The 11,498-nt window shown below is 40.7% G+C and overlaps 3 protein-coding genes across 4 annotated transcripts; 1 reads left to right on the top strand and 2 right to left on the bottom strand.

The window, feature by feature from the left end:
- Positions 1 to 1,158: 1,158 nt before the first annotated feature.
- Positions 1,159 to 2,179, bottom strand: LOC143219159 (uncharacterized). Its single transcript, XM_076445035.1, has one exon. The coding sequence runs from the start codon at positions 2,124 to 2,126 to the stop codon at positions 1,290 to 1,292; it is 837 nt and encodes a 278-aa protein (XP_076301150.1). The 5' UTR covers positions 2,127 to 2,179; the 3' UTR covers positions 1,159 to 1,289.
- A 104-nt stretch (positions 2,180 to 2,283) lies between these two features.
- LOC143219164 (uncharacterized) lies at positions 2,284 to 8,086 on the top strand. Its single transcript, XM_076445050.1, has one exon. The coding sequence runs from the start codon at positions 3,479 to 3,481 to the stop codon at positions 4,211 to 4,213; it is 735 nt and encodes a 244-aa protein (XP_076301165.1). The 5' UTR covers positions 2,284 to 3,478; the 3' UTR covers positions 4,214 to 8,086.
- A 570-nt stretch (positions 8,087 to 8,656) lies between these two features.
- On the bottom strand, positions 8,657 to 11,218 carry LOC143218081 (uncharacterized). 2 transcript variants are annotated; one of them, XM_076443070.1, is made up of 3 exons: positions 10,627 to 11,214; positions 9,590 to 10,377; positions 8,657 to 9,522 (listed from the first exon to the last, which is right to left on the bottom strand). In XM_076443070.1, exons 2-3 carry the CDS (start codon positions 10,314 to 10,316, stop codon positions 9,035 to 9,037), a joined length of 1,215 nt encoding a protein of 404 aa, XP_076299185.1. In that variant the 5' UTR covers positions 10,317 to 10,377; positions 10,627 to 11,214; the 3' UTR covers positions 8,657 to 9,034. The 2 variants fall into 2 exon arrangements, with proteins under 2 accessions (XP_076299185.1, XP_076299176.1); XM_076443061.1 differs by having other exon boundaries at positions 9,590 to 11,218.
- Positions 11,219 to 11,498: the final 280 nt, after the last annotated feature.

Genomic DNA, 11,498 nt, shown 5'->3' with positions numbered 1-11,498 from the left:
ACTTGTGTAACGTGTTAGTAAGACAGCAATGGTGTTTTAGAGTTATTTAAATTGAAATATCTCCTGAACTACTAACTTTTCGACATACATAGGTGAATACTTTTTTATAATGAATGTCCAGTTGCATCGATTGATGTAATAAAAAATAACTCATTCCATTTAAAAAAATATCGATGAGCTTGAAATCTCGTAAAAAAATGACCTCGAAAATTTTTTCTCTTACACCGTTACATGTGGCCCTTCAAACAGTGTAACTTTGTCCTAAGAAGTTTTTTTGTATAACGAAAAGTAACGGAGATACTTAAGTGTTCTATTTCTTCGAACTCACCCTGCATACAGAGTAACCGGTTTCAATCTTCACATGACAATTACTTGAATACTGTATGATATATAAAAAAAGGTTTAGATAACAACTGAATGGTTTTATGGAGGTCATGGTCCGGTGTAAATAGTTTCTTCATAGAAGGACGCGTAGAGGTCACATGAAGATCATAGAGGCCCTGCTTTATGGAATTGTCTGTTTTTAATGCTCCAATCAATGCAGCTCGATATTCTCTACAGAAAAAGTATTGAGCCATTTATGTATGTCAAACTAACATTCGACTATCACAATAAAAAAATATTTAGGATAAAAGTTGTTGCGCTTGACATCAGTTAATATACGTTAGTGACCTTGTACAATTTTAGTTGAAAGGAATCTATAATACAAGGCAGAGGAAATAATTATCGTTTGTTATAAAATTTACGAATATGAATAACTCGTGCATTTGAATTTTCAATGGCGTAACATTCTATCGATGAACTATAGGTATATTTAGGTGCAAATAGGTATATTTGCATAATACTTTCTATTATGCAGCGATAATTTGATCTTTATATTTTACTACAAATTGTTTGTAGTTTTCAGTAATGAGTTAGTCTTTACGGAACAGAACTAATATCAAATAGTGTATTTAAAAAAACTGAAAGTTTCAATTTCAAACTGTATATTTATTCGAGAGTACGAAGAGTAAGTACTCGGTATTTTCATAATTAAGAAAATGTAATTGTATAGCACATAGAAGTATAATCAGTCCTTCAACGTGCCTCAGCATTTTATGCTTTTGGCTTAAATCCTACGGGTGGGGTTAAATTGAACGTAGAAGAAGAGTGATTTAGTTGAAATATTTTAATCATCGAAATGAAAACATCGAACACGAGAAATTCCAATATAATGTCTAAAATTAATCAACGACAGAATAAAAAACAAATACGACAACGAATCAAAACAAAATTTCATTGGTTCTCTTCTAACGTCGATGATGTCCACCATGGCCGCCTCCGTGGCCACCACCACCTCCGCCGCCACCTCCATGTCCGTCTCCACTAGAGTATCCGTGAGATTTGCCTCCATGGTGTTCATGCTTGTTGCCATAATCCTCGTGTTGCGCGTGGTGCTCGTCGTATCCATGTTTACCCTGGAAACCCTTGTGGTCGTCGTCGTAGTGTCCCTTATCGAAGTGTCCCTTTTTGCCGTGATGATCGCTATGATGTCCGGAATGATGATGGCCACCCTTCTTGTGGTGGCCGTCGCTGCTTTCATGGTGTCCATGATGATTCCCGTGTTTCTCATGGTGTCCACCCTTGTGGTAATCATCGTAGAACTTGTGTTCTTTATGATACTCATCTTTGTGAGCCTTGTGGTGATAGCCGTGGGTTTTTTCTCCCTTCTTGTGACCCTTCTTGTGCCCGTACTTCGAACCCTTGTGCCCGTCCTCGTGTTCGTGATGGCTTCCGTGCTCTTCGTGCTCGTCGTGGTGCCCTTTTTTGTGTCCACCATGCTCCCCATGGTGTCCTTCCTCGTGATCCTTACCGTAATGACCGTGATCGCCATGGTCGTGGTGATGGTGGTTCTTGTAACCCTTCTCCCCTTTCTCACCGTGTTCCTCGTGATGGCTGCCGTGATGCTCGTGACCACCGCCGCTTTCGTGACCGCCACCGCCACCGCCACCACCGCCACCTCCACCACCATGGTGGCTGGCCGCCACCTCGAGGTCCCTCTTGCTCCTCAACTGTCTAGCCGAGGCCAAGGAGACGCATGTACATGCCACGGCCAAGCCGAGGCAGAGCCACAAACTTCTGGTCATACTGATACTTTGTGGACCAACCAGTGCTACCGACTGATCATGTCAATTCAACGCAAACCTTATATACCAGCGGTGATACCGGCGATCTCTACGTAATCGCTTTCGTTCCTCCAAGCTCTGCCCCATCTAGTTGATACAGGGGATCCATATTTCGTAAACTCAGCCCGGTGGTCCGTTTCGTTGCGCGAAGGTTGCTCCAGGTCAGACGTAACTGTTCGTCTCGCAATCAAAACGCAACACGTCGATCGCGATGAACACTTTTTTCGACCTGAACCACCCCTTTCCAATTGACTGTGACGCGAACGAACGTTGCGTCGCGGCAGACATACGGTGCCGATAGGCAATTGTCTTTTTTGCCGTAAAAAAGTCAATCAATTTGCAGCCGGTAGAGCACGCCGGGCGGCGCGCGACGGATTACAAAACGATCGGTCGTTCTTCGATCGGGTGAAAAATTTAGTTTTCACCGTTCACCGAATTTCTTTGCACAATCGGCGTCTCACTTTCGTCAATTAAAGCTGAACGTGATTTTTATCGATTCGTCCGCCGGCGTGGCGCGGCGGAACTCCGCGCGCGCGAAATGTGATCGACGCGACGCGGGAAAATGTAGACGATTGTGTACAGTATGATCGCCTTTCACGAGTATTCGACATGGAGGCCAACCGTGTCGAGAATTCAATAAAAGAAGCAACAGTGTTGCGGTCGATGACACGCGTTCGCGTCGATAAATACGATACGATCTATATTCATCGTAAGCAGACCGATCATTCTGTAATGCGACGTTACGGAGCAATTTGATTAAAGCTGTCGTCGAATTAAAAGGTCGGCGAGTCGATACGCGTTCCCACCGAGCAGCAAAAACTTCTGGCAGCGATAGTTGACACATAAAAACTCGATCGAGCAAATCGCTACGGGTTTCTTTAACCCGAAACCCTAATTACGATTCAAAGCTTTGGCCGTCGCGTCGTGTCGCGTTGCGAGAATCGAAATCGCATTACGACCGTTACGTAACGACACACAGCGACAGAAAAACCGAAAAAGAGCGAGATTATCGTTTGCACACTGGGCAGAACAGATCCCGCGAGAGAGCCGGCGCGGCGATTTCGATCGGGTTGCATAACGGTTTCGATTGACGGTGCCGGATCGGTTGGAACCGACGAATTGCGGGCTAAGCGGGTTAAGGAGACGCTACTTTCGCAACGTCCCGCTAAACAGCCAGGAAAGAGAGTCCTGCTTCCTTAACGTCGATTTTTCCCCGTTCGATATAAAATCCGAGCGTGGTCACCGGATTAATCATACCGAACGCAGCGTCGGCGCCGAACGTTTCGGTCTCAACGATCCGATCCCTTCGAATCATGAAGTCCCGTCTGGTGATTCTGCTATTCGCGGCATACGTCGCCTGTCAATGTCTGACAGCGGCCTGGGAGATCGGCAAGCAAGATGTCGACATGGAGGCAGCGGCGTCTCATCATCATCACGAGAAGGGCGGCGGTGAGGAGCACCATTCCGATCATCATCATAAACATGGCGACAAGGGCGACAAAGGTTACAAGTCGTCGCACCAACATGAGAAAGGTGAGAAAGGCCATCACGACAAGGACGAGCACAAAGGCTACTACGACGAGGAAGAAGGCCACAAGAAGGACCATCATCACGACGACGGATACTACTCCGAGCATCACAAGGGCGAGAAGGGCGAGAAGGGACACAAGTTCCACGAGGATGGCCACTACGGAAAGGGACACAGTACCAAGGGACACCACGAGGTCCACAAAGTAGACGAGTTCAAGAAAGACAAGGAATTCTTCGACGAACACCATGATTCCGGACACCACGAGGATCATGGCGGTCATCATCACGATTACGGCCACAAGAAGGGCGGCCACTTCAAGAAGGGTCATCACGACGAAGGTGAACACGACGATCATTATGGAAAGAAGGGACACTTCGAGAAGGGACATCATCATCACGATCATAAGGGACACAAGAGCTCCGGTGGCCACGACGAGCATCACGAGCATCATTCCCAGCATGGCAAGAAGGGAGGACACGACGACCATAAGTCGTGGGGATTCAAAAAGGGGCATTAAGAATTGTTCGCACGGTTTGTTATGTTTGTTAAGCGTTGCGCTACGTTGAACTTTGTGTTTGATTGTAATAAATGTACTTTTGAGATCCATGTCGATTCGTTGAAGCTATCCTTCCACCTCCTTGTTGAATACTGTAATAAAAGCTATTGTTTATAAATATCGTGTTACTTTCCTTACCGAGTAATTGACGACAATGTCCAAAACACATTTAATATTTATAAATAAGTATCTCAAGACCTTAAGGATGCTGTATTAGATGATCGCAAAAGTTCGTTAAAAAAATTAGTTAAAATTAGTTAAAGAAGATATAAAAATAAAACACAAGCGGTTCCAATATTTATAGGATAGCATTAACATCAACAAAATGGTACAACAAGTTTGTTCTAGCAGTTGCCGAGCACTAAAAATGACTGGCAGGTGTTGACTTGAGAAAATGACAAATAGAGTTTATTTCGATTATAATATGCGCTTAAATATTTTGTTCAGTCATTTCCTACGGGTAGGTTCAGTGTTAAATAATGCATCCAATTTTAATTACATAATCCCAAGTATGTTAACCTCTTAAGTGATCGGTGAAAATCATGAAAACGGTCCAGAAATTATCTACCTTTTTTCATTTGATTATTGCTTGCATATATACTTATATATTGTTCTTACATAAAAGAAATCGATAATTTTGGTGAATAATAGCTCCTCTCTCTTTTTATTTTAGAAAAGTAACAAATCAAATCAAAAATGTACAACATATACACGTAAATGTAATTTATTACGTTTTATATAACATGTTTAGTTATTCAATATTTACTGAGCAACCTGCGTGGGTTAATAAATAGTTGACAATTGGACATTTTGAAATGAATTTCCATGCACTAAAATTCGAATGTTCTAAGAGAACTAAATGTACACCGCGGAACTGTATCGGACCTGGATGCAGTTTTTATGATCGACCGGAATGAAAGTTCCACTATTGTTTCAAAACTTCGATTTGGCAATACATCTGCGGTATTTGACAAGCCGGTTAGCGATGCTTCTTGTGATAGCTCAGTGGCTTCGCGTTTTTGCGTTGGACATGCTACGGTACATTAGCTAACGCGAAAGATCGGATCAATAACACTTTCCAGGACGGTTACCTCATTCGGTTTTGTAACAGGACTATTGTCACCGTAGCAGTTCAAATTTCACGCATAAAGCTCTGTTGAAATCAGTCCTTAAAACTAAAGAAAAATTATATGTTGGTATACTACAACTTGCACGTCTTGCAATAACTTGCACACCTTGAATATGTCCGTTACTTGTATTAATATGAACAAATGATATGTTTTATGTGGGTGAAACCGTTTCGGAGATTTCAAAGTCACCTTGATTTCTTTAAATTCAAAGACCTACCGTTTGTATCATGAATTGATAGAGCCCTAGATTTAATATTGGGTTGGAACGAAAGTTCGTAGCGTTTGTAAATAAAAATTCAAAGCTAAAATTCAGATATTTATTCATGGATTTATTCAGTAACATATTTTCCATTCTGTTTTACTACTTTTTGCCATTTCCGAGGTAACTTCTCGTGTTATTGAATAAACATATGAATAAATGCCTTAATTTTATCTTCGAATCTTAATTTGAAAACGCTACGGAAACTTTCTTTCCAACCCAATAGTTAACGCAATATTATCGAAATAATTTTCCATATGTATTCACCAAAGTTTTGGGATCTTAGTTCCAGCATCTGCCAGCTTCCAGGCAGGTAGGTACGTATTGAAAATTATTTCGATAATATCTCGTTAAGTATTGGACTGGGACACATGAAGATCCATACATTTTTCTACAGCATTTGATACTCTATCGATTGATGATCCAAATGTAAGTCTTTCCATTTACAGGTAATCAAGGTAACCTTGAAATATCCGAAACGCTTTCTATATACTTTTGTACTTTTTCTATACAACTTTTGGATAAAATAATCCCGATTATCGATCGTAAATGTTAAATATTTAATTTAATGATGCTTTCGGCGCTACCGTTTCGATCACTTAGTAAATCTAGTAGTAACACTTATATAATGCAGTAACACCTAGAGCATACGCATTACCCAAAACACATAAAGAACAATTGTCTTGGCGAATTAGAGTCTCTTCCATCGGAGGACCCACATACAAACTTTCTGAATTCCTATCTAGCATTATATCTAAAATTATTGGTAACACATCATTCCATACTGTAGACAGCTGGAAATTGGTTAAGGAACTCAGAACCCCACACACATTCAGGTTCCAGAAGATTCACAACTGGTATCATTAGATGTTACAGCGTTATTCACCAACGTTCCTGTAGATTTGGCAATGCAGGTGTTATACTTACGTTGGGAAGAGATAAAAGAACACACCACAATACAAGGAGATGAATTTCTCAAAGCAGTTATATTTGTACTACAAGCAAATGTCGTTAGTTTCAACAATACATATTACAAACAGGTATTTGGTACTGCAATGGGCTCTCCCATTTCCCCTGTCATTGCCAATCTAGTAATGGAAGAACTGGAAAAAGTTTCCATTTCTAAATTACCGTTTGAACTTAAATTTTATAAAAGATATGTAGATGATATTCTTACTTGTTGCAAACCTGATCAAGTAAGAACGTTGGTTGACACTTTTAACCATTTTCACAACAGACTACAGTTCACACATGAAATTGAGATTGACATCTCATTGGTCGTGCCATCCTTTTAGCAAATCCTGAATTCAGATCAAACAATCTGTCACTCATTAGGAATGTACTTACACATAATGGATACCCTGAAAATCTCGTTTCTAACATCATCAAGGAACGAGTATTTGATCTATACCATCCTCCCTTCGTCGAAAAACGAAAAGAAGAAAGGTTCAGAGCAAAAGGTCCAATAAATTGGAAGAATACAGTGGTTATCCCATATGTAAACAACATTTCTAATGACATTAGAAGAATTTTCAGGAAGGTTAGCATACACACTATCGATAACATACCATTTAATTTGAAAAATTGGTTTCCACCCATTAAAGATAAAATACCTATGTTGAAAAGTTGTAATGTAGTATATGCAACCTTGCAAGCATTGTAACCATGAATACATTGGACAAACATCTAGACACCTAGACACACGTATCACTCAGCATAAACGCGATATAATATTCTTGTCTCCAACACAACACACCGCTTTGACGAAGCATTCACTTGAGTTTGACCATACATTTCACTTCGACAATACCAAAGTAATAGACAGAGAACATAACCTCTACAAAAAAGGTTACTACTGGAAACGATTCACATGATTAAACAACATAGCGTAAATCTTAGGTACGAAACGCCTAAGATTCATGATTATTACGTGGCATTACTGAACCAGTAATGTGTTATGATGAAGTTTCCAATTTTATAAGGTTTATAATTGGGTCCTACCCATTTAAATTAGAACCTGTTCTCTTGTATATAAATAGAAAATACATTCTTTCTGCTGGTCTTACATCAGGAATATCGATTTTTAAAGCTACCACCTGTGGTTAGTATAATAGCATGTGTTGAATATCGTTGGACGTTTTCAAATTTACCGTCATATGTATGTATATTGATTTAAGAACGATCGATCCTTATGTTCAGACTAGTGTGTCTATATTTTCAGTTTTCAATGTTTTCAATTTTTGGACTCTGTTCAAACGGTCACTGTGACCGCGCAGTACGTTCTTAACCAGCAGCGTGGACAAATCAGTTTTTCAATGCTCAATTTACATAACTAAAGTTATTATATTTAGCAAGTACGTATTAATATCCTTTTTGCTCAAATTCAATTCACCTATTCTACTTACTGTATTACATATACAGTAGCGGACAAAAGTTTAAGACCGCTTTAAAGAAGACGATAACTTTTTTAATATTGTACTATACGATTTGAACTTTTTGGGGAAGCTAGAGCAATTAGTTTACTAAACGATGTGAAAAGAAATTTTTTCAAAAATTGCAATAGATCGGAATTGTAGAAAAACTACTAAAAGTTACATTTTATAACTTTTTTATGTGTGCCTACATTAAAAAATTTTAAAATACGTTCTGTAGATCTGTGTCAATTAAACATATTCTGAAAATGTCGTCAAAGTCGGTCGACGTTGCAATGAGCTACAAACGTTTAAAGATGGTGAAAATTGCAGATTTTCAAGATTTTCGGCAATAAATCGTGAAAATCTGCAATTTCTACCATCTTTAAATGTTTGTAGCTCATTGCAACGTCGACCGATTTTGACGAAATTTTCAGAATATGTTTAATTGATTAAAAATTCAACTTTTAGTATTTTTTCAATAATTCCGATCAATTGCAATTTTTGAAAAAATTTCTTTTCACATCCTTTAGTGAACTAATTCCTCTAGCTTCCCAAAAAAGTTCAAATCGTATAGTACAATATTAAAAAAGTTATCGTCTTCTTTAGAGCGGTCTTAAAATTTTGTCCGCTACTGTATATGTATATACATACATATACATATTGTCTTGTAGACGCAAGTTTTTCGAAAAGTTTATTGCAAAATGGCTAGATTTACTAACAATAAGTGATCGAAACGATAGCGCCGAAAGCATCATTAAATTAAACTTTTGTATATATCATTTTTTAGAAATTTTTTACAGAAATATTTTTATCACCCTGTATGTCTGTATAGCAAGAAATTTTTATGCGGTTTACATTTAAGGAAATTCCGTTCGAGAAAATACTAGTATATACATATAGTACATCTTTATTAGATAAAGTAGAACATAATAAATACGCAACAACAACACACAATTTGGTAAAATGACAACCGCTGGAATCAGTGATAACCGGAGTCTTTGTGGAACTTGTCTTCCTTGGCTGATTTTGAACCTCCCTTGACAGCGTAATCCTCGTGATTCGAGTGATACGATTTCTCCCTTTGTTCAGCTCGGTGACCTTGATCCTGACTACGATCGTGTCCTTTGTCGTAATACCCTTTCTTCCCGCTGTCTTCCTGATCGTGGCCCGAAGAGTGATGGCCACCCTTCTCGAACTCGCCCTCGGCTCCTTTGAAACCATTATCGAATTTCTTGAACTTATCGAAATAACCCTTCTTATGATCCTCGTCGTAGAAATCCGTCTCCTTCTGGTACTCGTCTTTGTGGTAGACATTGTGGTATCCCTTGGTCTTGTCCCCCTTCTTGTGATAGGAAGAATGCCCGTAATTGCTGCCCTTCTCTCTTTTCACAGCCTCCTCGTGGGAGCCATGCGCTTCCCCTTGGTCTGCGGTCCCCTTCTCTCGTTTGCCAGCCTCGCTGTAATATTCTGAAGCAGTCGGTAATATTAGTAGATCCCCTGTAATGAAACTGTATTATAACTTTAGCAAGTTTACCTTTGCGATGCTCGTTATCGTGCGCGCCCTGTCCACCTTTGCTAAACTGGCGACGACTCTTATGAACCTCGTCCCCATTCTTCCCGTACTTAGAATATTCCTGCGTCGCATACTTGTCCCCACTTACATCTTCGGAAGCGCTTCCGCCGTCGCCACGGGAGCCATGAGATCCACCATTTTCATCGCTATGAGAGCCATAAAACTTGCCGTGTCCCTTTTCATCACCCATATCGAACTCCTCCGACGAATTATCAACGTGAATATCCTCATCGCTATCACCATCTCCGTTCCGGTGATAACCCTCCTCGTTCTCATGGCTATCCTCCTCCTCATGTTCCTCTTGGCTGTCTTGCGTTTTGTCGGCCTCGTTCCCTTTCCCCTCTAGTGTCCTTTCAAAATAGTAAGGCGCCCGAGGCTTCGACTCTACAGGCAGCGCCACGTGATCGGGCAATTGGTGGTTCGCATAAGTGACAATTTCTTGGCGGGTCCCTTTATCCAGAGGCGCGTATGGTTGCAGGATCGGTGCAGGAGCAACAGGTGCAGCGACGTACTGCGCCCCGGCGACAGCGGCAACGACGGCGTCTGGTGTGTGATAGTGGCTTCCACTTCCGTGATCGGTGTAATGCAGGTAGTAAACCGGAAGACCCTGTTGCTGGTTGTACACATAACCGCTGGCGGAGCTCTCGAGGTCCTCCGCTCGCATCTTGCTAACTGTCATACGCTGCATCCGGGCCGGGCCTGCCTCGATCCGGTCGACGACGACCGAAAGGAACACCCACACGAACACCCTGTCAACGAACATAGTAGTAACGGTGCAGTCGCTTGGACGATTGGGATCGACGTTATTTCTCGCCGGTGAACCGGAATCCGCACTGGTACGTCTATCAATCGTCGGCATTGCTTTATATATCGGCCCGAGAACGTGATTCGAGGCTGCGATCGGTGAATAAGGGATAGCAGAGTGGAACCGGGCATTCCACGGTCGAGCCCGATAATTCAAGTACACTGTGTATCATTGACAGCGTCGCTTTACTTACCCCGCTGCTCCCGAGAATCGCGGCCGATTTGCGTAACGCGTTGCGCCGCCCGGCCCGTCCGAATCTAGCGGCCATCGATCGTGATCAAGGCTGTCACAGGAATCTTATGGCCGCGTTCACCGATGACGTCGGACCAGAACAACGCCAGCTTGGAAAAAAAGTGAGAGTCGTATTCACGATACGGTGAATCGCTTAGTGGTACAAGCATTCTTTACATCAGGACAGCGTTTTCAAAAGTGGGTCAAACAACGCACAGTGGGCTGTATGCCCGATTTCAGCGGCCACAGCTAGTTCAGAATTCGCACAATATTGAAACTGCTGTAACTTTGCTACAATTTATCCAAATTTGATGAAAAAACAATCATTTTAAAGCTTGAGATTTCTACTTTTTGTACAGTGTACCGTTTCTGCTGAAACGGATATTTTGAGTGCAAAATTTGTCCATAAAGAGGAGCGTATTAGTTTGTAAAGTTTGTAGCTATTTTTCAATCAAGTACTGCGGATTACAATCAATATTTTAACGTTATTCGTCTATTTTATGTACACTATCGAAAAGTGTAAACATTTACATTTTAAATATCTTTTTAAAATAGAGTTATTACAACGAATAATGTCCGTTATTTATAATAGTATGGAAAAATGTTATGAACAAAATTTGCACGGTTCAGAGGGGGACATGTTGTGGCACAAACATTTTCTGCATGGGTGGAGTATCAAATTCTGAGTATAAAAGTGTTGAACCTCATATGTCCCAAACCTAATAGTTAACGAAATGTTATCAACAGAAGAAAGAAAATTATTTCGATAATATCTCGTTAACTATTAGATTTAAGACATATGGAGGTCAATACATTTTTACTCAGAATTCAATA

The sequence above is a fragment of the Lasioglossum baleicum genome, chromosome 2 (assembly GCF_051020765.1).
Source record: "Lasioglossum baleicum chromosome 2, iyLasBale1, whole genome shotgun sequence".
Taxonomy (NCBI): Eukaryota; Metazoa; Arthropoda; class Insecta; order Hymenoptera; family Halictidae; genus Lasioglossum; species Lasioglossum baleicum.
The sequence above is the reverse complement of the archived record's forward strand: the minus strand, read 5'-3'. Positions and strand labels throughout refer to the sequence as shown.